The sequence below is a fragment of the Canis lupus genome, chromosome 30 (assembly GCF_003254725.2).
Source record: "Canis lupus dingo isolate Sandy chromosome 30, ASM325472v2, whole genome shotgun sequence".
NCBI lineage: Eukaryota > Metazoa > Chordata > Mammalia > Carnivora > Canidae > Canis > Canis lupus.
The window spans coordinates 14,585,464-14,611,942 of NC_064272.1; the positions used below are offsets into that span (position 1 = coordinate 14,585,464).

The 26,479-nt window shown below is 33.0% G+C and overlaps 2 protein-coding genes across 3 annotated transcripts in view; one reads left to right on the forward strand and one right to left on the reverse strand.

Annotated features, from left to right (window-relative positions):
* The window catches only part of SLC24A5 (solute carrier family 24 member 5), a 28,254-nt gene extending 20,635 nt beyond the window's left edge, over nt 1–7,619 (forward strand). The window contains exons 4-8 of the mRNA XM_035708559.2: nt 302–402; nt 2,108–2,391; nt 4,461–4,667; nt 6,472–6,573; nt 7,076–7,619. Coding sequence (XP_035564452.1) covers nt 302–402; nt 2,108–2,391; nt 4,461–4,667; nt 6,472–6,573; nt 7,076–7,398 — 1,017 coding nt within the window. The 3' untranslated portion in view covers nt 7,399–7,619. The remainder of the gene's footprint in view (nt 1–301; nt 403–2,107; nt 2,392–4,460; nt 4,668–6,471; nt 6,574–7,075) is intronic.
* Nucleotides 53–26,479, reverse strand: part of MYEF2 (myelin expression factor 2) — a 38,478-nt gene continuing 12,051 nt past the window's right edge. The window contains exons 6-17 of one of the 2 annotated variants that reach the window (XM_025472868.3): nt 25,765–25,956; nt 24,855–25,008; nt 24,069–24,118; nt 23,885–23,948; nt 19,215–19,316; nt 17,691–17,741; nt 17,329–17,397; nt 16,989–17,087; nt 16,631–16,693; nt 14,721–14,929; nt 14,590–14,641; nt 53–8,135 (exon numbers count right to left, since the gene is read on the reverse strand). In XM_025472868.3, the coding sequence (XP_025328653.1) occupies nt 7,972–8,135; nt 14,590–14,641; nt 14,721–14,929; nt 16,631–16,693; nt 16,989–17,087; nt 17,329–17,397; nt 17,691–17,741; nt 19,215–19,316; nt 23,885–23,948; nt 24,069–24,118; nt 24,855–25,008; nt 25,765–25,956 (1,269 nt within the window). In that variant the 3' untranslated portion in view covers nt 53–7,971. The remainder of the gene's footprint in view (nt 8,136–14,589; nt 14,642–14,720; nt 14,930–16,630; nt 16,694–16,988; nt 17,088–17,328; nt 17,398–17,690; nt 17,742–19,214; nt 19,317–23,884; nt 23,949–24,068; nt 24,119–24,854; nt 25,009–25,764; nt 25,957–26,479) is intronic. The other variant, XM_025472871.3, reaches the window with a different exon arrangement.

Here is a 26,479-nt window from a genome sequence, read left to right on the forward strand (position 1 = left end):
TTGTCTTGACAAACTATAAATTGTTTATAGTCTAGAACAAACAAGGCACTAGTAATGTGTTCAATCAAATTTATTAATCAGTAGAAAAACATGTATTCCATTTAAAGTTAACCCACAAATAGCTCTTGGTCAAATTTATGAAAACCAGAGTAGGTTTTGAAACACAATTTTTCTTAAAATTCCTTTTTCTCTAAGCAAAATGCAAAAGATAACAATATTTAACTACATACAATTCCAGTATTATGCTAAGCATGTACTCAAAGTTACAGTGTAATGGAAACAGTAAATTGTCATTTTACAGGTCTCAACGCTATCATGTTGGCCCCTATTCAGAGACTGTGCAGCATATGCAATTAGTGTAGCTGCAGTTCTTGGCATAATATTCGACAACCAAGTTTACTGGTAAGCTTGAAATAACCGTTACTCTTATGTAAAACACAATTACAGAGAGGATTTTATGAGATTCCAATGGTTTAGCAATGTTCTTCAGAAATGTTATTTCAGTCACTTCTCAATTACCTGCCACTTCTAGAACATTTTTTCATATGCCTCTGAGCTAACTTCCTCATCACAGTTGCCAGTTGGGTTTTTCCCTTCTTTGAAATTTCTTTAGTCATGTCAGTTTCCTTGTCTCACTAATCACTGGATATTACCAATCTTCCTTCACCCCACTGCCTGTTCAGAAAGTCTTCCCTTTGTCCACTCAAGCCCCATCAGTTGGGTCTTTCATCTATTGGGTTGTTTACTTTGCCTTTGTTAGAAGTGCTCATGGTCACAGGATTGGAGAGAAATTAGGGAGGAAGTAAATTTTAAAATCTAGATTCTTCCAACTTTCTAGTGTTCATTTAACAAGAGGAAGTACAGCCTTCTTCCTCTGAGAATTAACAATATTTAGGTATTAACAACTGTTTGCTTTCTTTGTAACCTCCCAGTATCTTGCCGTTTCAAGAAACTGAAACAGAGATTGACTCAGTGGGTAGCTAGTAACTTCTTCAACTAGTAAGAACCAGGTATCTACTAGGCGTTAAAACACTATGCTAGGAATCATAAAAGAGGGAGAAAAATGTACAATGCACAGCCACAGAGGCTGTGCACTGCACAATGCCAGAGGATACCAGAAAAATAGAAAACAATGTAAATGGCACCCTTCTGGAGAACTACAACTTAGCAACCCTGCATAATACCTGCTGACTAGAAACTTAAAATCTAGCAGGGAGAACAATTTCTAAATGAATCATCCTAAAATCTGGTCTGTCTTCTGAAGAAAGACCAATGGATATAGCAAGGATCCTTCTGAGACTCAGCAGTTGTCTCTATAGAGACAATGACTATGAGAGTATCCAAGCTTATACTCCCTCCATTAGGGAAATCAAGAACTCTGTGCTTTCAGCTGTAGCAGAAATTCACTGGTTATAAAATAAAAGGTAAATGACAGGTTCAAATGTAATGGTATTAGCTAATCTTAACTCTTTAGGAAACCAGGGTACAGGGCAACAGTTCTCAGTGCCTAAGGTACAATTTTATTTTAAAGACTATCCTCGTTTCCTTGTATAAATATAAGCCAAATTCAGTTATGTCAAAATTAAAAAAAAAAAAAACTCAGTAAATCGAGAAGTCCCAAAGCCTCATATATTCTGAATATTTTACATAAAATTCTTATACCAGATTTGAATAGACACAGCTGAAATGAACTAACATTCTTTTATAATCACTATACATTTTGGGGGATGTTTGCTGCCAATGAACTGAGATGAAGAAAGCCCATCATTATTCATTAACTTTTATTCTGAAAATCCACAATTATTATTTTCAAAGCATTTTTTATGCCTATCATTGAAAGAATCTCTAAATAAAGATGAGTTTATAATTCTTGGTTTTAGTTGAAATATAGAAAGGATTGTCAAGCCTTCATCAATAAATTTCTAATAATGCTGTAGCCAAGTTTGGACAAATCTTAGAAAACCAAAATATATCTAGAAATATTCTTTGCTTGTTCTATTGCTATGCCAGAAAATTATTAAGCAGGTACTGCTCAAAAGCTATTAATTCTTTAAAAAAAAAAAAAACTTTTGTTTTTAATTTTAAAACAAAGTTTTCTAATTTATAGGTATGAAGGAACTTTACTGCTTTTGATATATGGATTATATGTTTTGGTGCTGTGTTTTGACATTAAAATTAACCAATATATTATAAAGAAATTCAGTCCTTGCTGCACCTGTCTTGCTGAAGCTATGGAGGAGAGAAGTGAACAACAGCCACTGATGGGATGGGAAGATGAGGGTGAGCCATTCATCCGTCGGCAATCAAGAACTGACAGTGGGATATTTTATGAAGAGTCTGGCTACTCTCAGCTTCCTTTAAGTTTACATGATCTAAGTCAGGTTTCTGAAGGTAATAAGCCCATCATGCCCACTAGTAAGTCTATTCACTAGAAAAACTTAAGAATCTCATTTCAATTCAGCAATTACTACACACGCTTATTATGTAAAACATACCGTGGAGATTCAGAAGTGAAGAAGAGGTGGTCCTATCCTTAAGAAACTTCCAATGCTGTACAGAAAAAAGAAAATAGCTAACATATGAAGGTTTAAGTAAAGAGAAAAGTGTAACTGTAGCTCCTAAATGGGACAGATTGTATAAAATCTGATGGCTACACAGGCATGATTATCACAGAAAAGGGAACATTTAAACTGAGCCTTGTAGAATAGATCAGATTTTAGCTGATGACTTGATTTATGACCAATAAGTAACAGCTACGAAGTTTATTATGTAAACTATCATGTAGAAGGGGTAGAAGGGTAAAGTATGTTCTGTAAATTAATGCCAAGGAATTAATATATGAGCAAAAGGCCTATTCATGTACTAGCATACCTGGAGCACAGAATGTACACAATAAGGAAGCAGGGAAAAGGTAGATAGGAAAGAATAGGACAGAAGAGTCTTAAATGCTAGTACACAAGTCTTTGCAGGCTTATGAAGCAGGAGAATTAGAGGATAAAAGAAATGGAAGTCTGTAAGAGGCTACTAAAATAGCTGATGTGTTTGGTAGACGCCTAGATAAAGGAAAGTAGGAATAAAAAAGACAATGCAAAGGAAGTATCAACCAAGACGAGGCAATAGAAGGACCAGAAAAGGTCAGGAAAGGGAAAAGAGAAAATTCTGAGGCTTTATGATTGATTGAGAAAATGGGAACATCACTTACAAAAACTCGGAATTTAAGAAAAAGGGATGGTATGGGAAAAAAGAAACATTTGAGTTTTAAGTATGTCATTTGAAGCAGTAGCAAAACATTTAGATATCTAGTAGAAGTCAAATTCATCTATGGCCAGAAATAGAAATTTATAGGTTAGCTTCTTACAAAGTGGTTGTATGAAACAGATTCTAAATTTACCTAAGTACATTAGGAAGGGAAGTTATTCTAATTTACCACCTAAAAAAATTAAAACAAAACTTCTTCCCTTCTTACAAAAATTATACTTTTTAGCCTTTCAAGTGGTACATATTGCTAAGTTGAATTTTATAACAAGAAATTCAAAAGGACCATTCTAAATTTTTTCATTACACTGAGATTATATCTAAAATTTACTTGGTGGCCCATTGGCTGAGGCTTGGCAAATTTTTTTATGAGTTATTTTACTAGTATTAGTTGTAATATAATTTGATCCAATATATGGGTACATTATTTTGTAAATGCCATGCAAATTTTAAATGATTTTAAAGTGAATGCTTATTTTTATCGAATGTATTATTGTCTTCCACTAACTTAATAAAACGTACTGAATAAGGAACATACTCAAAGTTTTAGAAGTTATATTGTAGGTTTCATGCTAGTTGCTATTTTCTTAAAGGTTCTTCATAAGAACTGTAGTGAGTTCCAAATTTAGTAAACTAATGTTAAGAGAGAAATATGAAGCAAGCCTCCAAAATTCACTTACAATGAAAATTAGAATGGAATATTCAACTTAAGAAAAAGATTATGCCATAATTATTTTATATGTCCTAAGTATGTATGCATTATCTTATACATAGGGCAGGCTAGAAACATCAATACTGAGGAAGAAAGACAAGTATAATAGTTATAATAGGTAGAAGTCAGGTTAATACCATAAAGCAAAAAAAGTTACTAAAAATTACCATCCACACTGTAGAAAACCAAAAGAAAGTCCAACCAGTACTTCATAAACATTACGTCCAATATATTTAGTGGATGACCCAAGATTTTCATGGATTTAAGGCCCCAAAACAAGAAATGCTGAGTATAACATTTTATACTGTCTGCCCTAAAGTCTCAATTAGTTTCTTTTTGCCAGCAATATCAGTAATGAGGTATTCAAATGTTTTAAATAGCCTCTTAAAAACTGATACAGCTAATTTATTTCAATATAGCTTTCTAAATGGACATTTCCAACTTAATTGGCCATTTGAGAAAACTCAGAATCATTTATTTTTTTCCTCAACAGATCCACCAAGTGTTTTCAACATGCCTGAAGCAGACTTAAAAAGAATTTTTTGGGTACTATCCCTTCCTATTATTACCTTACTTTTCCTAACCACACCAGATTGTAGAAGAAAATTTTGGAAAAATTATTTTATGATAACCTTTTTCATGTCAGCACTGTGGATATCTGCATTTACATATATCTTGGTTTGGATGGTCACAATAACTGGTATGTATCTTTAGTACAAGATCACAATTTATAAAGAAAATAATCAGTTTTATAGAAGAAGAAACTGCATATATTCACTAAAAGTAATCTAGTTACAGAGGAAATTTCTATTTCAGCAAAGACTAAAGATATAAAAAGATAAAATATTAATATACCAACAAGATCAATTCAGGGTTTTTAAGTTGCATATTACATATCAACTATATTCTCAGTATTGTATAGGCCAGAGTTAAAGGCCACGGATCTTCTTATAAATGAAATTAAATACACAGGATATCTCCCTATTACACTAATAATTAAATCACACTGTATGAGGTTCACAATATACTCTTTATACTGAATTCCATTCCATAATGAAACATATAGCAAGGAGCCAGCATTTTGAGATAACAATGTGAGCTCACTGTTTAACTGGATTGCATTTCATTTTGCTTTTTAATAAGGACATATAAACAAACTATGAAATGGGTGAAAAGGGCATAAAATAAAATTTAAATTTAGGTTCTACTATCTTCATGATTAAAAATTAAATCTTACTGCTTGGCCATAATCAGCTCTAGTCCCACAGAATTCCAAGGAAAAAACTGAATATAAACATAGGGGAAAAAAAATTAAAACTTCTCCCAAAAAGGTTAACTTGGACATATCAGAGGTGACCCAACTATCGCCTGTGTACCCAAACAACCAAGTCTCCTGTTTTTGCTAGTGAAGTTTTACTGAACATAATCAAACCCATTCATTTAATTCATTTATACATTATCTATGGATGCTTTCACACTACAGTGGCAGAGGTGAATATCTGCAACAGAAACCATATAGCCTGCATAGCCTAAAGTAAGTACTACATGGCCCTTTACAAAAAAAAGCCTGCAGATCTCTGACTTTTCCCAAGTTAATATATGACTTAGAATAGCATGCTAGCAAAATATCAGAGTATTTCTTATTTTTAATGAGAAAGATGAAAGAGTCCAATTAGCTTGCATATTAAATCTCTCCAAATTTTCTCAGCCAGATATTTGACAATAGGAAATCAGTTAAAGAGCAAAATCAAGCAATATTATAGAACAGCCCCTAAGATGATAAATACTAGTGTTACTTATGTACATATGAACTCTGGCAAACGGGTAACAAAAATTAACAACCATTATTACAATTCCAATATCAATATATAAAGCATGCAATAAACAGCTACTTAAAAAAGATTCTAAAGTAGTTTTCAATCGCAACATTAAAACAGTAGTTACATGTACTTTTAACTTCCCTGATTATGTCCCAGAATGAACACATTTCTGTCAAATGTTGAACTTGATACCAAATTTAACAGAATTAATAAATTGGGACCATAATGTTAGGAAGACTCAAGTAGAACCCTATTTTTGTTTTCCTTTTTTAAGGTAGGATCATCAAAGTAGGACTTAAAAAACATGTACCATCTTAACATTTACAGGTTAAAAATAGCTAAAAACAATTTACTTAATCCTGATCACATTAAGAGTTTGAAAAGGACCGATCTTATTAGCATATATTAAGCAACAGCCTTGATAACAGTGAACATCCAAACCTTCTGTAAGCATACCGGGGTAGAAGAATTACTCCTTAGTAGAATTCTATTAAATATCTTTAGCGGTCATTAAAAATTAATGCTACCTGGGTTTTTCAATTTACCAATCTTATTCAAATATTTTGCTAGGTAAAGTCTAAGTACATATTAGTTGTGAAATCTAAATGTGCCTGTTTTCTTTTTGTTGAGAAAGGAAATATCTGAAATAAGATCTGCAACTTGTAGTATCTCTGTTTATTACAGGGGAAACTTTAGAAATTCCAGATACAGTAATGGGCCTTACTTTATTAGCAGCAGGAACAAGCCTGCCAGACACAATTACAAGTGTGCTGGTTGCAAGAAAAGGTAAGAACTAGGCCCCTCAAGCTGCAATGCCCATTCTTCAAGACTGGCTATTCTGAAATACACTGAGCAAAGGTACCTTTAAAGATATTTATTTCCTCAGTTAACATACTTTTAAGAAAAAAAAAAAAGAGTGACTCAAAAGGAAGGATTTACTATTTAATATCAGAGTAATTTCACTAAATCTAATCCCCCAAATAATATTTATCTGAAATGTGCATTAAATCATAATTAACCATATTAAATTAGAATGAAAAGCAACAAGTAATCTATAGACCTTATTAAAAAATGGTTTAATAAATAAAGATAATTATTATTAAATAAATGTTAAGACTTTAAATACTAACCCCCCAAATTAAAAAATACAAATTCAGTAAGACTTTTGTTCTAATATAACAATTTTCCAAAACCAACAAACAAAAAAATTTTCCAGTGTTTTTTTATGAAGCTTATTAACAAAATACAGTATTGGTGTGCACATTTTAACAACATGTTTTTTCTGCAGGCAAAGGAGATATGGCTATGTCTAACATCGTGGGATCCAACGTGTTTGATATGCTGTGCCTAGGTGTTCCATGGTTTATTAAAACTGCATTTATAAATGCATCAGCTCCTGTAGAAGTGAACAGCAGAGGACTAACTTACATAACCATCTCTCTCAACATATCAATTATTTTTCTTTTTTCAGCAGTTCACTTCAATGGCTGGAAATTAGATAGAAAGTTAGGAGTAGTCTGTCTGTTATTATACCTGGGGATTGCCACATTATCAGTTCTATATGAACTTGGAGTCCTTGGAAATAATAAAATAAGAGGCTGTGGAGGGTAATATTAATAGTGTTATGTGGAAAATGTGAATGATGGGAGAGGGAAGAGAAGGAAAACTCCACTTCTTCATTTAAGTCAAATAAAAAAGATCCTGAACTTTCGAATCTAAAACTTACTTACAGTAATTCTTTATCGCCAAAGAAAAGTAATTTAAAACCAACCCAAATCACATCCTAATTTGCCTGAGCCCTTTCTTTTCAAGAACAATTACATATATAAAACGGAAGTTTTGAAAAAATCACCTATGTTTTACCTTACAATAAGTTGATAAAAGCTGAGGAAACTTGAACAAACAAATCCCACTATGTAGTAAAGTAACAAGAAGAAAAATGGCTTATTTCATTAAAAACAGTATAACCATTCATTTGAACTGAATGACCGACTTGCTGTCTTTAAAAACCCAAACTTGAGATTAACAAAAATCACAGTATATTTCACACTATACTGTTAAAAGCTGGTGGGAGATTTAAAAGTTCATTTTTACAGCTTTTGTAAGCATACAGTATTACTAAAAAAATGACTTTTTACTAGGAGATTCAGCAAAACAGATGTAAGAATGTTCCGTGGTTTGAAATTATGCATTACGATCCAGGCGAACGTCAATTTCTCTGCCACTGATTTTTATGCCATTCATTATTCTGCAGGCTTTTTCAGCTGATTCTGGGGAGTCAAATCTGACCGTTCCACAACCTTTTGACTTTCCATTCTCCATTTTTATTTCTGCAAACATTACATGACCTGTAAAAGAAAAATTATAGAATTACTAGTCAGTTTCATTTCACTTCACAGGTCTGAAATTCCTTATAGCCAATGAAATGGTAAATAACTAAAAACATTAATGATTTAAAAATAATACATCATATAAACATTATTCTCATCATTATATTCTGACTATAATGCAATTCATAGACACTAATATAAACATGTTAAAATATGCAAAATAGGAATCAAAATAACTTGCTGAGGATTTACTATTTTATTAAAATAGAAAATTTAAAAATTTATTTCTTATATTTAATTCTTAGTTTCCAGGGATGTTTGGGTGGCTTAGTCAGTTAAGCGTCTGCCTTTGGCTCAGGTCATGCTCCCTCAGGAGTCCTGGGACTGAGCCCCACTCAGGCTCCCTTCTGGGAGTCTGCTTCTCCCCACTCCCTCTGCCCTTCCCTCAGCTTGTAAGTATTCTCTCTCAAATGAATAAAGTCTTTAAAAAGTTTTTTAGTTTCTGAAGTAAATTTTATAGCAGTAAGGCAAACTAGCACAAAATGCCACCAAGTCAATGTGCCCAATAACAAACTTACAAATTTAAACAAAATTAGTTTTAGAAAAAATTGTCGCTTTTTGCCCAATCCCCCTAATCTCTCCTTTCCCTTTTATCCCCCTTTTCATTCCTTCATCACTGCAAATAGTACCAACTGCTCAGAATTTTAATTTTTACCAGGCAACAAAGGGTCCCACTAACTCTGCTTATCAGTGCCAAACTCATTTATTTATTCAATATCACAATTTGAACTCCAGTGTAAGAGTAGCGCCAAATGGGTTATGGAAATTGGCATGGAAGAGATATCATAGATTTAAAACAATAAAAGTAAAAACAGTGATAAGAACACTCAGATGAAAGAACCTCAGAGAAGCTTCAAGGAGGAAGAAGAAAATCAGACAATTATTCCATATACAGTTAATATCATTGCTGACTCTAGAGACTAGTTTTTGAGTAAATTAGTTACCACTTATCAAGTTATAAAACGTCCATAAAAACCCACCATCCAAACTAGAAACTGTAGAGAGTTAAATGGAAAGTTATTAGTAATTATACATAAATAACAGCTGCGAAGGGAAACTATCCCCAGGCAAACTGGGATGTATTCTCACCAGATCCATACAGATTTAGGTGAGTTGTGTGCCTACCTACCATAATATTTCCTTTCCCTTGAATATTATATAGTTGCCAAACCACTCTGGGCTAATTTTAGTCTGGCAACAAATTTAAAAGGCAAGCACACTTAGTTCTATAAAGGGACTAAAAAAGAAGGGGGGGACAATAAAAGCAAAGAGTTTATAAAAAAATCCCATAATCTCTTTTCCAGGTGATAGGATCAGTTCTAATCTCAATGCATAAGTAGAAAAATTTGTTTTCTGTTTAAGTCTTGAACTGAATGCTTTCTTATTTACAACTTGGGACTACTCTTCTATTTTTGTCTTTTCATCCATTTCGCATCCTACCATTACTGCATTTTTTTAAACCAACTGGTAGTCAACTACTTACCCACTCAATACAATTACATGGTCTAAGTTAATAAATATCATAGTGAGCCAAACCCATGATTTTATACCCAGGCAGCCTTTAACTGTTTCTAAAAGTCATAAAACAGACTAGTTCCCAGAAAAAAAATTTTATTATCATGATTAAAGTAGATTCAAATATATAACCTACAATTGGTTAAAACAAAACAAAAAACACAGAAATCACATTTTCTAATGAACAACATAAAATGAAACTTTCGCATTTTCTAATAAACAACGTAAAATGAAACTTTAAAAAGCAAGCTATAAAGACAGACACAGAGCAATTTCCAGAGTCCTAATATCTTGAATGCTGGGACCTGAAAAAAACAAGTTTAATTAAAGACGCATACCTTCATAAATGGCAGCACTGCACAATGATTCCGAAGGATACTGTGGAAAATTTTCAAGGGCTTTTAAGATTACAGTTTCTTCCTTATTCTACTTTTACTTTTACCTTTTATAAAAACTTAGGGCTTTACTTAACATAAGCATCCCATCATCGGTTTATTAGCAATAATAGTAAGGTTCACTCAAGCAAGAAATCTTCAAAACTTCAAAGGAAAATATGTAATTATCTCATGCAAAATCTATCTCAATCTTTCAAGACAAGCCTCTTTTTTTTTCTCTTAAATTGTCTCTCTCAGTTTAGAAACCAACATCCAGACCTTCAAATTCATGAACTCATAATGATCTCATGGCTTTTCAATCTGACGAGGTCTCTTGACCAAGATGCTTCAACATGCTTACAGTTTGGACACTAAGGCTATTGAAAGTGGTCTATAGATATCCATGTTTCATGGTTAGACTGTCCAAAAACCCCTACTTGGCAGAACAGAACCAGCAAGAGCTATAGGTTTTCTAAGTTTCTTCTTAATACCATAAAAACACTAATTGAGATAATTTGCTTTTCTAAAGATAAATAATTCAGGAGAAAAAAATGTAGTTTCAAACAATTAAAATCAGACCTCTGGCTATTTTCACATGCTCTTGAGGACTTTCTTGAGTGACTTAAATATCTACCAATCTTGTATGATTCCAACAAAAACAAAAACAGAACTGCTATTTTAACAGCAGTACAGGACAAAATAGTATGCAATGAGAAATCAGTACCACAGAATAATCAAGCATCTTGCTGTTATAGTTAACACTGCCGTACTTTTTATACAAATAACCTATCCTGCCAAAAGAAAACTTTTCACTTTATTTAATCCAGCCTATTAACATCCTGTGATATGTTTTGGGAAATGCTGATATAAAAGCACATCTAAAAATACGCCAAATTAAAGCACAGATAAATAAATAGTTCAGTAAAATGTACTACCAAATGAAGTTGTAACATAACCACAAGAAATAAAAGCAAAATCAGATATTCTACAAGTAGCCATAATTATGATATAAAGGACAAAAAAACAATGCTTTAGTGTTTCTTTACCAACAAAAAAAAAGTAATTCTATCAATGAATACTCTTTGTATATTATTTTTACTGTTACTGCATTATCTTTACTATTAAATTATTCCATAGTTAAAGTCCACCAGTCATGGAGCACCTGGGTGGCTCAATGGTTGAGCATCTGCCTTTGGCTCAGGTCATGATCCTGGGATCCTGGGATGGAGTGCCACGCTGGGCTCCCCGCAAGGAGCCTGCTTGTCCCTCTGCCTATGTCTCTGCTTCTATGTGTCTCTCATGAATAAATAAATAAAATCTTAAAAAAAAAAAAAAAGTCCACTAGTTATGCTTAAAGCACCATGTGCTTTGGTAAATAAAATCTACTATAAGTCTCTACTTTCTATCTGGTTCAAGTACACTGGTCTAGAAAACTCCGTAACAGAAATATGTGAAACAAAGTTGTATTTGTTTCCATAGTTTATAGGAGGAATAATTAAATAAGCCTTTTTTTACACTGTGGTTCTAATATGTTATGGTCCTGCATCACACTGAACCGGAAGGTCAGAATACAGTTAAAGTGGACAGTAAATATGGGAGCAAGTTTGAAAGACTATGTCTATTTGACCCCATTAGCACAACTTAAACTAATGTGGGGTCTGACTCTGAATCGGTCAGTTATACTTATACCCATAAGTATACTTATTTATACTTAGATTTCTTAAAAATGCATGTCACTGATGAATTACATAGGGTAGGATAAAAAGAGATCTATGTTTACCACAGTCACTTATTTCTTATCTTGTTATACATTTGGGGATATTTGAACACATTTTCCCCTAGGGCTGAGGAAATGTACTGAATGTAGTATAACCTAAAATACATTTTTTTAGCTTCAGTATTTGCCCTTTCAAGGGCAGTTAACCACTGCAGATGGTCCCAACTTATGATGGTTTGACTTATAATTTTTTGACATTGCTGGTACAAAAGCAATACACAGTAGAAACTGTACTTTGAATTCTGATCTTTTCCCAAGCTAGTGATATGTGTCTGGTATGATATTCCTGGTGGCAGAAGGCACTGAACAGCAACTCCCAGTAAGCCAGGCAATCACAAGGATAAACAATCCACGTCCTTATAACCATTCTGTACCCACACAACCATTCAATGTCTCACTTTCGATATTTAATCAATTACGTGGGATATTCAACACCTTATTATAAAATAAGCTTTGTGTTAGAGGATTTCGCCCAATTGTAGGCTAATGTTAAGTATTCTGAGCATTCTTAGGGTGGGCTAGGTGAGGTTATGATGCTCAGTAGGTTAAGTGTAACGCCATCCTAAGTCGAGGAAGATCTATATAGATACTTAACAACCAGGGGGTTGTTAATCGGCCATTTATAGGCAGATATTGTCCAGGGAAGAAGTCTGGAGTACCACTAGACTCTTACCAAGCAGCAACTAAAGTATATACTTACTCACTTTGGGCTCAAGGGGGGGAAAAAAAAAATCATCAAAAACCTGCCTTTTACTGCGAAAGAGGTCATTACTGACTTGCAGCAGCTTCACATACTAACAAAGAATAAACTTTCTAAGATTTAAAAATAAAGAGATGTGGCAGAAAGAAGGATCATTTAGTTCATACAAGCCAGATAATTTCCATAGATGTCAATAGCTAGACACTTAATTCTATGTTACCGTAACTTATTTTCCTTCCAATCATTGTAGCAAGGTTAAAAACAGGAAGATTGTAGGGAATTATTTAAATATGGTATTACTTTAATATAAACCTAAAAGTCAGAAGCTTTTACAACAGAATTGAGAAGAAAAACAAAAATCATTACTCTCATACTATTGACTGATCAAATAAAGGACATAGGAAGAACGCTAAAATAACAAAGAATAATAACCATTTTATCAGCTAAAACGCTGTACACATTTTTTAAATGTGTATTTGGATACTATCTTTTTTCTTTCAGAAAATGTTTTTGAATTTCTCATGTCCTTCTATCAAAACAATGCCACTCCACTAATAAGCCCACCAAAAGACTTGAAGTTTGCTGCAAGCCTTGTTCATGTCTGACCTCAAAAAAGAGATATGCCTACAAATGATAAAGTCAACTCAATATTGGTCACATTTTCATTAGTGTCATTGTTTCCCCATTTTATTTGTCTCAGTTCTACTGATCAAAATAATCTCACATATTTCATTTGGAGATTTTTTTTTTTTACTGAAACTATAACAGAGATCATCTATACCTGCTGCCACTGCTCCTCATTTGACCTATTTTACTAAGGCCCTAATATGTTCATTCCTCTCCAGTCTATGTGATTCGTAGCCAGATGTGCTTACCAATTCTGATATTCCTACTCATACAAATTTTACCAACACTGCAAAACAATGTTACAATCCTGCTTTCTCTTAGTGGTACCTATTTAACAGTTAACCCATTTTCAACAACTTTTTTACAATAAAAAAATAAAAAAATGTTGTTTCTCTTCTTTAAATAAAATGCAAATGAAATACAAAAAAAAAAAAAGACTATCAACAAAAGGAGTCAAAGGAACATCCTAGACAGACTCACAAAAAATTTGTAGATTTATTCAATAAATAACTGAATAAACGAATGAAGATCTACTCAGAATGCTTAACTCACTCTAAACATCTAATAAAGTCTTACTATATGTACCAAGGCAATGAAAAATGTTAGAATAAAAAGATGACAGTTCTTGCATTAAGAGCCTCCATCTAGCAGGGAAGAAAACATGTGAGCAGATTATTACCACAAAGTTGGGTATAAAGTACTCTGAGAACACAGCAGATGACAGCTACATGATCACTTTGATCACACTAATTCTCTCATCATTAAGAAAAAGGGCCTCTTTCAAAGTAATAAAACCACCTAATCTTCTACAGGCCTAATGAACACAGTAAGGTTGTACAGACAGTATCACCACAGCCAAGAATAGTTTATAAAAGGGCTAGAAGGGCCACCAGAATGTACCTGTCTAAGGAATTCCAGCCAGTGGACTCTATGCTATCAGCTAAGTTTCCTGTGTCGTATAGGCAACAAAGTGTGCAGAATGGGTCTCATCTATTAACTCCACATCATTTGGAGGCCAGCATTTTGGGATCATGTTGACAATGCACTGCACTACATTACAAACAAGGAAATAAATATACCCTTCATTATTATTTCCCACAGAAAAAAAAATATTTTTAAATACAAGCAATGATGATATATTAACTTTTAAAAATAAGGTAATAAAACAAGCGTTTTCTTTATCCACAGAAGACAATGGCAGGCAGGCTCTATTCTGAATCTTGTTATTTAGTAGTAAATTTGCACTAATGTCAGAGGTTAGCAGAATAATTGATTTGAAGTGGAATTAGACCTGTCATACTATCCAGGAAAAAACATCTGGACAGGTAAGGTCTGTTTTTAAACAGTGTTTAAAAAGTCTAAAATCAATTTTTCCTCCATAATCAATATTAACATGTCTGCAGTCATTAGCATACTTACCACACTGACTGAATTTCTCTTTTAGTTTCTGCCAAGTCAAGTCAAAAGGCAGCTAGAATGAAAAAATGTATTAGTAACAGATATACAAAGAAAAAAATAATTTTAAGCATCCTTTACATTTAGTTGCTTACATTTCTGACAAATATCTGGTTGCCTTTGGAGCCTATTCTGTCTCTTATTCCGCTTCCCATTGGACCAGATAGGAATCCTCGCTCCATATCGATGCTCCTTTCCAGTATAGCTCCTATACCTGGTCCCATTCTATCAAAGCTGGAGCTCATCCGGTCCAGTCCCATCCCCATTCCTCCAGTCACACTGTTCATGCCACCCATGCCACCACCTAGAGTTCAGGAAGGGAAGGGGAGGATTTGGGAATTTGGGTGTTTTTTAAAAAAAAAAAAAAAAAAACAGAAGAATAAGGAGAAAGAAGAGGAGGAGGAGGAGGAATCATTTTTGAGAAAGAAGAGAAAAATTAATTCATTTCTATAAGTAGATAATAAACATAAAATTATTTTCATATACACAATAGAACTATCTTCCAAGAAGCAGAATTTGATATACATTTAGTTGACTGTTAATCACTAACCAAATCTGTTCATTCTAGCCACTACATGAATACATCATATATACTTCTATAAATTAAATTCTGATCATAAAATACATAGGATATAAATTCCCTACCAATTATTTGATCCATTAATGTTACACTAGTTTCTATCATTTTTATCTAATAAAACCAGGTTTAATAAATGCTAGAACAAAGATATATGAAGTGAATTCAAATTATTATAACTCCAACACATTAACTGTTAGTCTCATCATACTCTCTTACATAATATTCTTTTTACCTCAGTATCTTCCATTTCACATGTAATTTAGCTTCTCAATGACCACAGAAAAACCTAACTTTTAATCTCAATATTATATAGAACTTAAGGAGATAGCAAAAAAATGGAATCACACCCCTTTGGCCAGAGCTTGAAATTTAATTCACAGCTCATACCCAATTCATTCTTATGCACTAAGTCCCCTTTAATTAATTCCAATCCTATTCATTCTCAAAACTTATCCTTTTTTCTTGTACTAATATCCCCACACACAGAAATTATAAAAATTAACATCACCTTTAAATCGACTTTCTATGAACAACAAATATAAAGTTAGGGAAACAGAAGTATAAACCCTGAGGTGAAAAGAGAAAGTAGGGAAGTTAAGATTAATGGGAAAATTACCTCACGGCTGAGAAAATGATGAAAGGGAATGAGAAGCAAGGTACAATGCAAGTAAATATCTTTAGCTGACAGGATTTTAGAAAAGTCCAAGTAGGTTCTATTTCCTATTTGCGAGATTTCAATTAAAGGAAGTCAGTAGAGTATGGAGAGCTCAAAGACACATGGCTTAATAAGCAACAGAGATCAAAAACTGAGCCATGTCTTTAAGAATTAATATAAGGCCTCAAATGTGGTAGCAGAAACACATGGAAGAAATGGGCATTCCCCAATGTTGCAACTACTCTTGATTCTGTCACAGGAAAGGTTCTTAAGAGAAAAAGAAAGAAGCATCTCTTTCAACCTCAGCCCTCAACCTCAGGAGCTCTCTACAGGTGGTTATAACTGGGGTGATTCACGTTCATCTACCAAAAGACACAAGTGGTTTACAGATGAAATAAGCTAGTCACCAACAGCAATTGTAGACAACAGGCAAGGAAACAAAGTTGGTGCTAAAGCAAAAGTTGCTCCTGACATGATCAGAGAAATCCCCAGATTCCTTAGTTGGAATGGAGCTTCTTGGATTACCTGACAGTTAACACATACTCTGGCGTTAGTTTATAAATGTCAAAGAAGTAAAATTCCAAGTTGGTTTAGAAATTTCAAACAGTGATCAAACAGAAAAGCTCAACAACTATCAAAATTTCTCTAAATTATGACAAGACATTAACACATAAAAACAAAGTATTACTATACTACAATAACTACTCTTGCAAAGTCTTTTGCAAGCACTCAAATATTACTGAATAAATTCTAGTAAAATTTAAACCTACTTATTCCAGATCCTACTGGACCCATGTTAGAAGCTCCTATTCTTCCTGCAATCATTGCACTGCCTAAACAAGGATGGAAAGATAATATACTAATTAATTTGAATAATCATATTTTAAAATTCCACGGTACTATGCTCTCAGATGTACAGTAACCAAAAAATATAAGTCGTCTAGAAATAGGAGTCAAATACATAATATACTGGAAAAAGAGAGTACATTAAAATTCCTAAAGTGTTTTTTCATCAAGTTATAAATTATGTGAAACATTATAAATTTCCAATTGTTCACAAAAAAAGGAAACAGACTTTGAAAAATATGACCTGCAGAAAGAAAAGGAAAAATATGCAGCCAGCCCTACCAAGTCTACCAAAGGAATCTCCAAAGCCTCGATTTATTCCAATATCACCACGTCCAAAATCTCTCTCCATGCTACTAGTCATCGCACCACGGTACAGCTCTGAAAAGATTATGCAACAAATTAACTCTTTTTCAAGTACATCAGTTACATGGTATTCCACTTAGGAATATTTTGAAACTAAACTGAAGAGACAGCAAAAGTCACAAAAACAAAAGTCTGTGATTCACCAACTTACCTCATTCGGCATATACTATCCCCAGTCCCATCATTCCTGTCCCTATTCCCTATGCCCATATGCCCTTTAAAGACATCTACAGTACACATTCCTACATTCACCTACCTCCCATTCGGCCAACTCCTCCAAATCCTCCCATGCTATTCATTGCTTCCAGACCACCAAACCCAATTCCTATGGAATAAAGATTAATTTTGAGATTTACCTGTCAGTTATACAGTTGAAAGCTACATTTGGTAAAGATTAAGTCTCACCAGTAAGCTCTTCATCCACCCTACTTTGTCCAGGGGCTTCTCAACACATCAATTTCCATATCCCCTAAGTATGTACCAGGCTCAGTACCTGCCAGTGGTCTTTAGATGTGTGCCAACAATAAACCATGACTTTTTTCCTTGGATTTCTCAACACAGCTTCTAATTTACTAAAAATGGTGATGGGTACATAAAAAAACAAACGCTTATACATACCTCCTCCAATTCTATTCATTCCTCCAAAACCTGGACCATCCATTCCCATACCTCAAATAAAATACACAGTATGTACGTTCAGTCAATCTTATTTTTATGACTAAAGAATGACATAACGCAATACAGCAAAAGGTACCACTGGTCTAGTCATGATGGAATGCTAGAGAAGCAGTGGGGGATGGGGACAGGTGGCATGCTTTAAAGTGCTATGCCACATCAGCTATTTAATCATTAGTCTTCATAAAGGCCTATATGAATATTTATTGAATGAGAAAACAAAATTCACTGGTCACACTCACATTCAAGTACAGAATATTTAATACTAGGTCATTGTTCACTTTTTTTTAACACACATACACACAAATATCACCACAGCAGATTTAGAGATCAAATCAGAAAGGACTCCTTACATGCCAGCTAAAGGGGTAGTAAAAACTAAAAATAAAAATAGCATGTGTTTAGGAGGTCGGAGGGCTTAAGAGTAAGGGACAAAGTTTCTGTTTGGGTCAAAATGATCACCTAAAGTATCCTTATAATTTAAAAGTTTAGCTATAGCATCTCAGCAAAAACAGGAATCTGATAGCATTGATTAGTCCATCAATTAAGATGCAGCTCTCTAAGTAGGGTCTGGGGTCCAATAAGTCAAAACTATTTCATTCATCACGTAACATTAAGATATTATTTGACTGTTTTACTTTCATTTTGTCATGAATATAAGGTATGATTTTCCAGGAACTACATGATGTACAATATTGTAACAAGCTAAATGCAGAAACAGATATAACAGTCTGGCTGTCTTACATTAAACCAAACATTAAAGAGATGTACAAAAAGGTAAAAACAATGCCACTCTTTTCACTAATTTCTTTGTATTATAAAATACAACTCATTTTCTTAAAAATTGTATTTATATTAACATGATATTATTATTGTTATCTTAAATAAATATGCAAGTATTTTTAAATTTCTAGGGTTTAATTTCTAATACGGCAAATACTGACAAACATAACCACATAAACAAAAGCACTTTGGGATCCTCAACAAATTTTAAGAGAGTAAAAGGGTTCTGAAACCACAATGTTTAAAAACTGATCTTCAAAGATAAACTGTATATTAGTCCAAGTAAAGAGACAAACAGCTCTTTGAAAAGCTACTTTCCCATCTACATATAAAAATTTAACCTGCTTCTGACAGGGTAGCATTCCAGTCATTCCACAAATACCGTATATCCATGACACACAAGACACTATGTTTAAACATTCTCCCTCTGCCTTAAAGACACTTTAAAATCCCAAGTGCTAAAAAGCTAGCTACAATACAACTGGCCTCAGAGGAACCTGCCTGACCTTTGCTCACCCTCTTTCATGTTCTCTGCTCTCAAGGTTTCATTCTTTATTCAGATTGAATGACATCCAAAATGCTTAACTGTAAAATAGTCTTTTGAATATTATTACAAACTAGTAAATGTAAGCGTTGTCATCTGGCAAATGTACCACTAAAAAAGAAATAAGTGAGAATACTCACCACTTGGACCTAAATTTCCCATAACACCACCTATGTTCAACTGGCTGGCACTAATGGGCTGTCCACCTGGACCAAGTCCCATTCCAATGCCTCCAAGACCACCTAAAACATAAGTAAGACTATTACTAACCCATATATAATTAACTAACTGGCAAAATAAATTTTGTAAAGCTAGATGCCTGTAGGATTATTTCCAAAATTATGCAAATTTGCAAATAAGAGTCCTGGCTCTTGCTTTCATCAAAACACAGCACACTGAAGCCTCACTATAATACCATTTATTAATGAAGCAGGCTTATCTTACTTATATCCTAGTTTCAAGGCATATTGAGAAGGACCAAAAAAATACCAACAGGATTTTAAATAATATTATATACCTTATAAATGGTATACATATCTGAAAATGAGAACCCTGCTCAAATTTGTAGAACCACTTAAAGTAGAAGAATTACTTTTAAGATACTTTAAATCAAACTAAAAGATCAACAACAATGAAAACATAATATTGGATAAAACAAATATTACATTACCTGGTTTTGTCCATGAGATATTTACTTACATTTTATATGGCATCTTAAAGTATTTTTACATCTCTTTTCCATACAGGAGGAAATCTCTGAGACCTTAAGTCACTTACTTGTATGACACCACTTAGCTATGTGATTAAGCTAGGACTAGAATTTAAGTTTTCTATCTCTAAATCCAGTATTCCTTTTACTACCTCTCTTAAAATAAACTAATTAAATTTGTTGAAAATAGACTTTAAGAAGTTAATCTGATGACCTTAAAGACTTGACATTTGAATGGAAATTATTTTATTCTACTAAATCTGAGTCTGGCTTTAAAGTTCTTGCTAGTCAATGTAGCAATTGGGTGACAGGGGCTGAGAAAACCATATATATATTTTAAAAGATAAAGTACGGAAGCACATTGCGTTAAATTGGGAAGATTGTGATCTGGTAAAAGAAATATCCTTTTTTTTGCTCAGTTCCTAAAATTGGTCTAACTGAAAATGCATATTTGACCATCAGCAATGCCTAGGTCTACACCTAAAACTCATATTTTCATCTCTTATATCATTCTTCACTAAAAGGAACTAGGACTCCTTGAAACTAGGCCAATCTCATGTCTCTGGGACCAAAAAAAAAAAACAAAAAAACAAAAATCTTCCCAAATCTGGGAAATCATGCTTTTACCAAAAGTAAGAGAATCAGCAGCATAGGAAATGAGAAAGCCCCCACTTGACAAGTTACAATAATATGAGCAAGAGAAGAGAAGAAGGGAAAATTAAGGACATTAAGGATTAACTAGACAACAAACGGATTCCGTCAAAATCTATGAATTCATACTATTTGTCAATAGAGAAGAATATATAAAAAACATAAATATCAAAAAACAGATATAGAAGTCTGAATATAACAGAGGATATTTTTTAATCTAAATAAATAGAAGTGTACTTAATAGTCAAAAAGTAAACCAGAAGCCCCTGCAGAAAGCCAGATAGGATCTTGAAAGATGACATCTTAAGTGATAAGGTAAATTTGATTGAGGAAGGAAAAGACTGCCCTATAAAGAGAAAAAGGGCAATTTGCAAAGACACATAAGCTGAGAATTTTCCAGAATTTACTTAAAAAAAAAACCTGCATTCCAATATCGTGAAAGCCCAATAAAAATTCATACCCACACTGTAGAAAACTGCATACCAAAGATAAATGTCTTAAAAAATCAACCATAAGAAGAATAAAGACTATCTATAAAGAAAGGACATTTCAACTGATAGTGACTTAATAAAGCAACAAATGGAAGCCAGAAGACTGGAATATTTTCAAAGTGTTGATACAAAATAATTATCTTAAACTACAAACCAGTAAAATTATCTTTGAAGACATAGACTATCCAAAGTTGAGACAATTTACCAACAACAGATCCTCATTGAAAGAGCTTTTAAAATATAACCTTCGGCGGGGGAGGGGAGGGGAACACTAGTGCCAAAGTCTGTGAAAGCAAAGAAAGGTAAGATTTTTTTAAAAGTGGTAATGCTTACTTTGTGGGACTGAAAAGAAAGCAATACAAAAAAAAAAAAAAAAGAAAGCAATACAAAACTAAGACAATGAACAATAACAGCATATAATTCAGTAGGAAAGTGATCAGAACTAAAACATTCAAAGGTCACTCTGTTATTGAATAAAAGAATAATTACATTAACTTCAGATATATAGCTATACTAAAAATACAGGATAACCACTAAATGAGAAAGCAAGATAGGAGAAAAATATTTGTAAGAAGCAGAAAAACAGAACACAAAATAAGAAAATGGAATTAATCTAAATAAACCAATAAACGTGAATAAACAAAACAAAGCTGTTCTATCTATATTAATAATAGACAAAAGACCTAGTTAATAAAGATAAAATTATAATGATAAAATTTTGATTCATTAGGAAAATATATCAGTTTTAAACTTGGATGTACCTAAGTTAGTTTCAAAATATTTAAAGTAAAAACAAAAAATAAGACAAATCCAACATTCTAGTGGGAAATTATACCATGTACATCTCTCACTTACTGACAGCACAGCAGACATGATTATTAGTAGAGATATGAAAAATTATAAATGATTAACAAACTTGATTTAATGGACAGATGTAGAACACTGCACTCACCAAGCACACCTGGAATATATATTAAACAGCACCATATATTAGGCCACAATGCAAAGTTCAAATTAATTCCAAGAATCACAATCATATCTCCTCTGGCTACACTGTTAAATTAAAAAATTAGTAAGAAAAAGCTCTATACATTTAGAAACTCAAAAATGCATAGCTTAAGAAGAAATCATAATAGTAACTTAACAAAAAATAAATCACAATAAAAATACTCCATAGCAAAACCTGTGCACAACAGCTAAATTTAATAGTTATATCTACTTTTACTAAAGAAGAGAGGCTGCAAAATTAGTCAAGTAAACATTCAACTTAAGGAATTTGGACAAAACAAGAGACTAAACCGAAAGAAACAGAAGAAAGTACTAAAGCAAAGAGCAGAAATTAAGATACAAAAATTAAATTTATTTGTTTGAAAGCACTAATAAAACTGAAAAATCTAAGCAAAACCGACCAGACCAAAGAGAAATTGTAAACTTTTTGAATTTATCAGAGGGAAAAACCAAAGATGTAGTAGAAATTTAAGAGACTATTTAATGCCAATAAACCTGAAAATGAACAAAAATGGTAAAAATCTTAGAAAAACTGCAATTACCAAAATTGACTCAAGAGGCAATAGGAAATACAATCATTAGTTCAAATCTTCCCCTAAATTATACAAAAAGGCCAGACAGCATTCTAAGTAATTTTTGTTGAACACTGAGAGAAGAGATTATTCTAACAAAAAAAGAATAAGTACTTCCCAACTCCCCAAGAAAACAGAATAACCTAAAAAACAGAATATACAGAATAACCTAAAAAATACATAAATGTAAATGCATCTTGAAAATATTAGACGAGATCGGGCGCGTTCAGGGTGGTATGGTCGCAGACTTGAAAATATTAAACCAAAAACACAAATTGTAGAATAATATATACAATATGATGTCACTCACCCCAAATTTTATATCCAACAAAACAATTTCATATAGTGTTTATGGATGTATCAATGCGTAGCCAAATCACTAAAACCTAAATGATAAACACTATATTCATAGGTTGCTTCCTTTTGGTATGGTATTTGGTAGTCAGGAGAGAGGGGGAGTCTCAACTTTATCTGTAAAATTTTATTTTAAAGAAAACTCATCTAAAACAATTATGGCCTGTAATAGCTACAGGAGTAATTTTATTTGTCTATATTTAAAATATTTTAAAATAATTTTTTTAATAAAAACCAGAGACAGTACAATAAAATGGTATGAACAAGAACTAGTATTTTCAAGTGTTTATATATTATATCAGAACTGTTCTAAGTGCTTTATATGTATTAACTCATGCAACACTCATGCCAACTCCATGATACAGGTGCTATTTTCATCCTCATTTTGCAGATGGAGCATTGAGACAAAATTGTTAGGTACTGTTCTTTAATCATTTAGAAAACAATTAGATAATACTGATCAATAAGCATGCCTGAGAACCTGTATATCAACTTGAAGGAAATAACCAAAATCATACCAAATATCTGTATACAAAGATATGAATCACTATTGATAATTAAAGAAAAAAAGTTAAAAAATATACCTAACATTAACAGTGAAATAATTCTGGAGCACCTAAACAACAGACTATTATACACCCAATAAAAACACTTGGAATTTCAATATGGGATACTGCTTATTAATGTTAAACACACAGATATAAGGAAAGCGATAAAAAATACACAAAAATGTTATAATGGAGGTTACTTGTGGCAAAATTAAAAGGACTCCTTATTCCCTTCATGTATATGGACTTACCAATTTTTTTTTAGTATGTCTTGCTGTTATAATCCATAAAAACCACCAAAAGAAAAATATCTTCTCAGTCTTCCTCATCAATCATGACAATCTACCTCATTAACTCCAAACTAACCCTGAACTGTCAGAAATTTGTGATACAGGCACAAAAATGGAGTTTTGCTTAGCATATAATAAAATAGAAAAGAAATGGTGTGCACTGTTTCTAATAATAACTTTTACTTACGTGGTAGCTGTGGTGTTTTACTATCATGTGAACGGTAGTCTTCATGAGGGACAGACTTGTCATCCTAATTGCAAAAAAAGTTTATTATACGGTTAATACAGAACTAAAAGGATCTGTAATGCAGAGGAGAGCGATAAATGAGGTTGAAGAGATTGGAGGGTCGAAGTGATATATAGAAACTCACCATTTTCACATGCATAGGTCTATCAAACAAAAACTGCCCATTGAACATAGCTGTTGGTTCAGTCAAGGAAAGTCTATTAAGACTATAAAATTATACTTGAACAGACATTTTTAATAATCTTAGAGTCAGACTACCTCTAAAATTTTAATCAAAATCTTTGCTATTGTATTTATTTGTATTAGTCTCTTCCAAATGTTCAGAGAAAAATCTTGATGGGATCCCTGGGTGGCGCAGCGGTTTAGCGCCTGCCTTTAGCCCAGGGCACGATCCTGGAGACCTGGGATCGAATCCCACGTCAGGCTCCCGGTGCATGGAGCCTGCTTCTCCCTCTGCCTATGTCTCTGCTCCCCCCCCTCTTTGTGTGACTATCATAAATAAATAAAAATATTAAAAAAAAAATCTTGAAATCTTTGCTTTACAGTTTTATAAGTAAAATTCAACCTTTTATTTTAGCCACTGATAAAAGAAAATTAACAAGGCTTCATTTCAAGCAATGTATGCATTAATGTACTATGGATTACATTAACTGTCAACAAGCAGATATACATACGATTAGTTGGGGTAGGAAGAGAAAGTAGAAAAAAGTTCATACCAGGCTTATACAAAATAGCTAATTCAAGTTTTAAGAGTGACTTTAGTACTTGGACATAGTAAAGGTTTTATGTGCTGGAGACTAAAGTCTAATATACATTTCTAAGCCAGGCAACCTTAAATTTCATGACCCCACAAAATGGTATCAAGCTTCTTCAACCTTATTAAATAAGGCTAAAGTGTAAATCAGGATACAAATTGCTTGAACTGCTTCAATTGCTTGTTCAAAAGTGACTGTGCCCATTCCTCTGCTCTTGCCATCTTTGTCTTCTTTAATATCTGCCCGCTTTACAGTTCCAGCTATGCTGAACACCTCCTTTAGCTTCTTCCAACCAACTTTGAAGTCAAGCTTAACATAAAATTATATAAAGTTACATACCTAATAAACCCTTCTCCCCATTTATAATACAAACAAATCTTTTCTGAACTCTCAAAACTATGAAGAACTATACTTCTTGTTAGTACATCGATAATATTCAAATAAAAACATCTTAAGTTGTTTAAAAATCAATTAAGCTACATCCACATTGTTCCTTATCTTTAATTTTTTTCCCAAAATAGTCTCTCAACTGCCCAATCCTGTTTTATACATTTGAAACTTGCACATCTATTTTTACTGAGAAAAAATTCAGATTTTGGAAAGTATTATTGATACCACTTTCAAAAGCTTAGAACAAACGACAGACCAACTACAATGCGCACATTCACAAATATCAAATAACAAAGCTAAAGAAAGAAATCCATTTCCCAATATGAACAAAAATCACATATAATGCAAGTAAACATTTTCAAGAACTGCTTAGGTATTTATAAATTCCACAGTTCTCTTCTAAAGAATCCTACTCATATTTACATATTTACACCCTAACCTTATATATATATATATATATACACACACACACACACACACACAGAGAGAGAGAGAGAGAGAGAAAGAGACTTAAATTGGATTCAAGTTTACAGTAATTACCGTTTCGTTTACTTCAGTCAAAAATAAGCAAAATGTTCTATAAACCTACATACAAACCATTCATCTAATTTAATAATCTCATGATTAGAACTAAATATCTGAATGACAAAATTTTAGACTAAAGCTTAAACTTACATTAGCAACAAAAATTGTGGAACCAAGTCTACCAGCCTGCAAATTACTGATAACCTCAGGAGGAATGTTTGGATTATTGAGAATGGAAGGTGGTAAATTCATCAACCCCGATCCCATATCGGGTACATGTCCTCCTGGAAATGATCCTCCTGTTCGTTGCAATGCCCTACGAGCATTTTCTCCATCAGGATCCTATAACACACATTGAATGTTAAATACCACTAGATACATCAGTAAATCTGTATCATTAAAATAACAACTTCAAATTCTACAGTAGCTATCCCAACTGGCTCAAATTATTGACCCTCTTGAAGAGTGAGCTTTTTTTCTTATCCAGAGAATTCAGTCCCATAAAAACCTGTGGACAGACAAAAGATTTCAGTCTCCAGGGATGTCAATTAAATACCTCTTTCCAATCACTAAAGTCACTTAAGAACTTGAAATTAGTTTAATTTTGCCCTCATACTAGTGTTCAAATATATGACACATACACATAAATATACATAACTCAAAGAGGAACAAAATACTTACTGTTGACTGTTTTCTTTCCAAAATGCCAGTAATGGTGAATTCTCACCACTGGATGCCCAAGGCAATGCCAAACCGGATTAAGTCAAAGCTTTTTAACAGTGGAACAGACTGTTATAAAACCCAGAAATACTGGGGTAAAGGGAAACTATTATAACGTCTAAGCTTCATTCCTGAACAAAATATT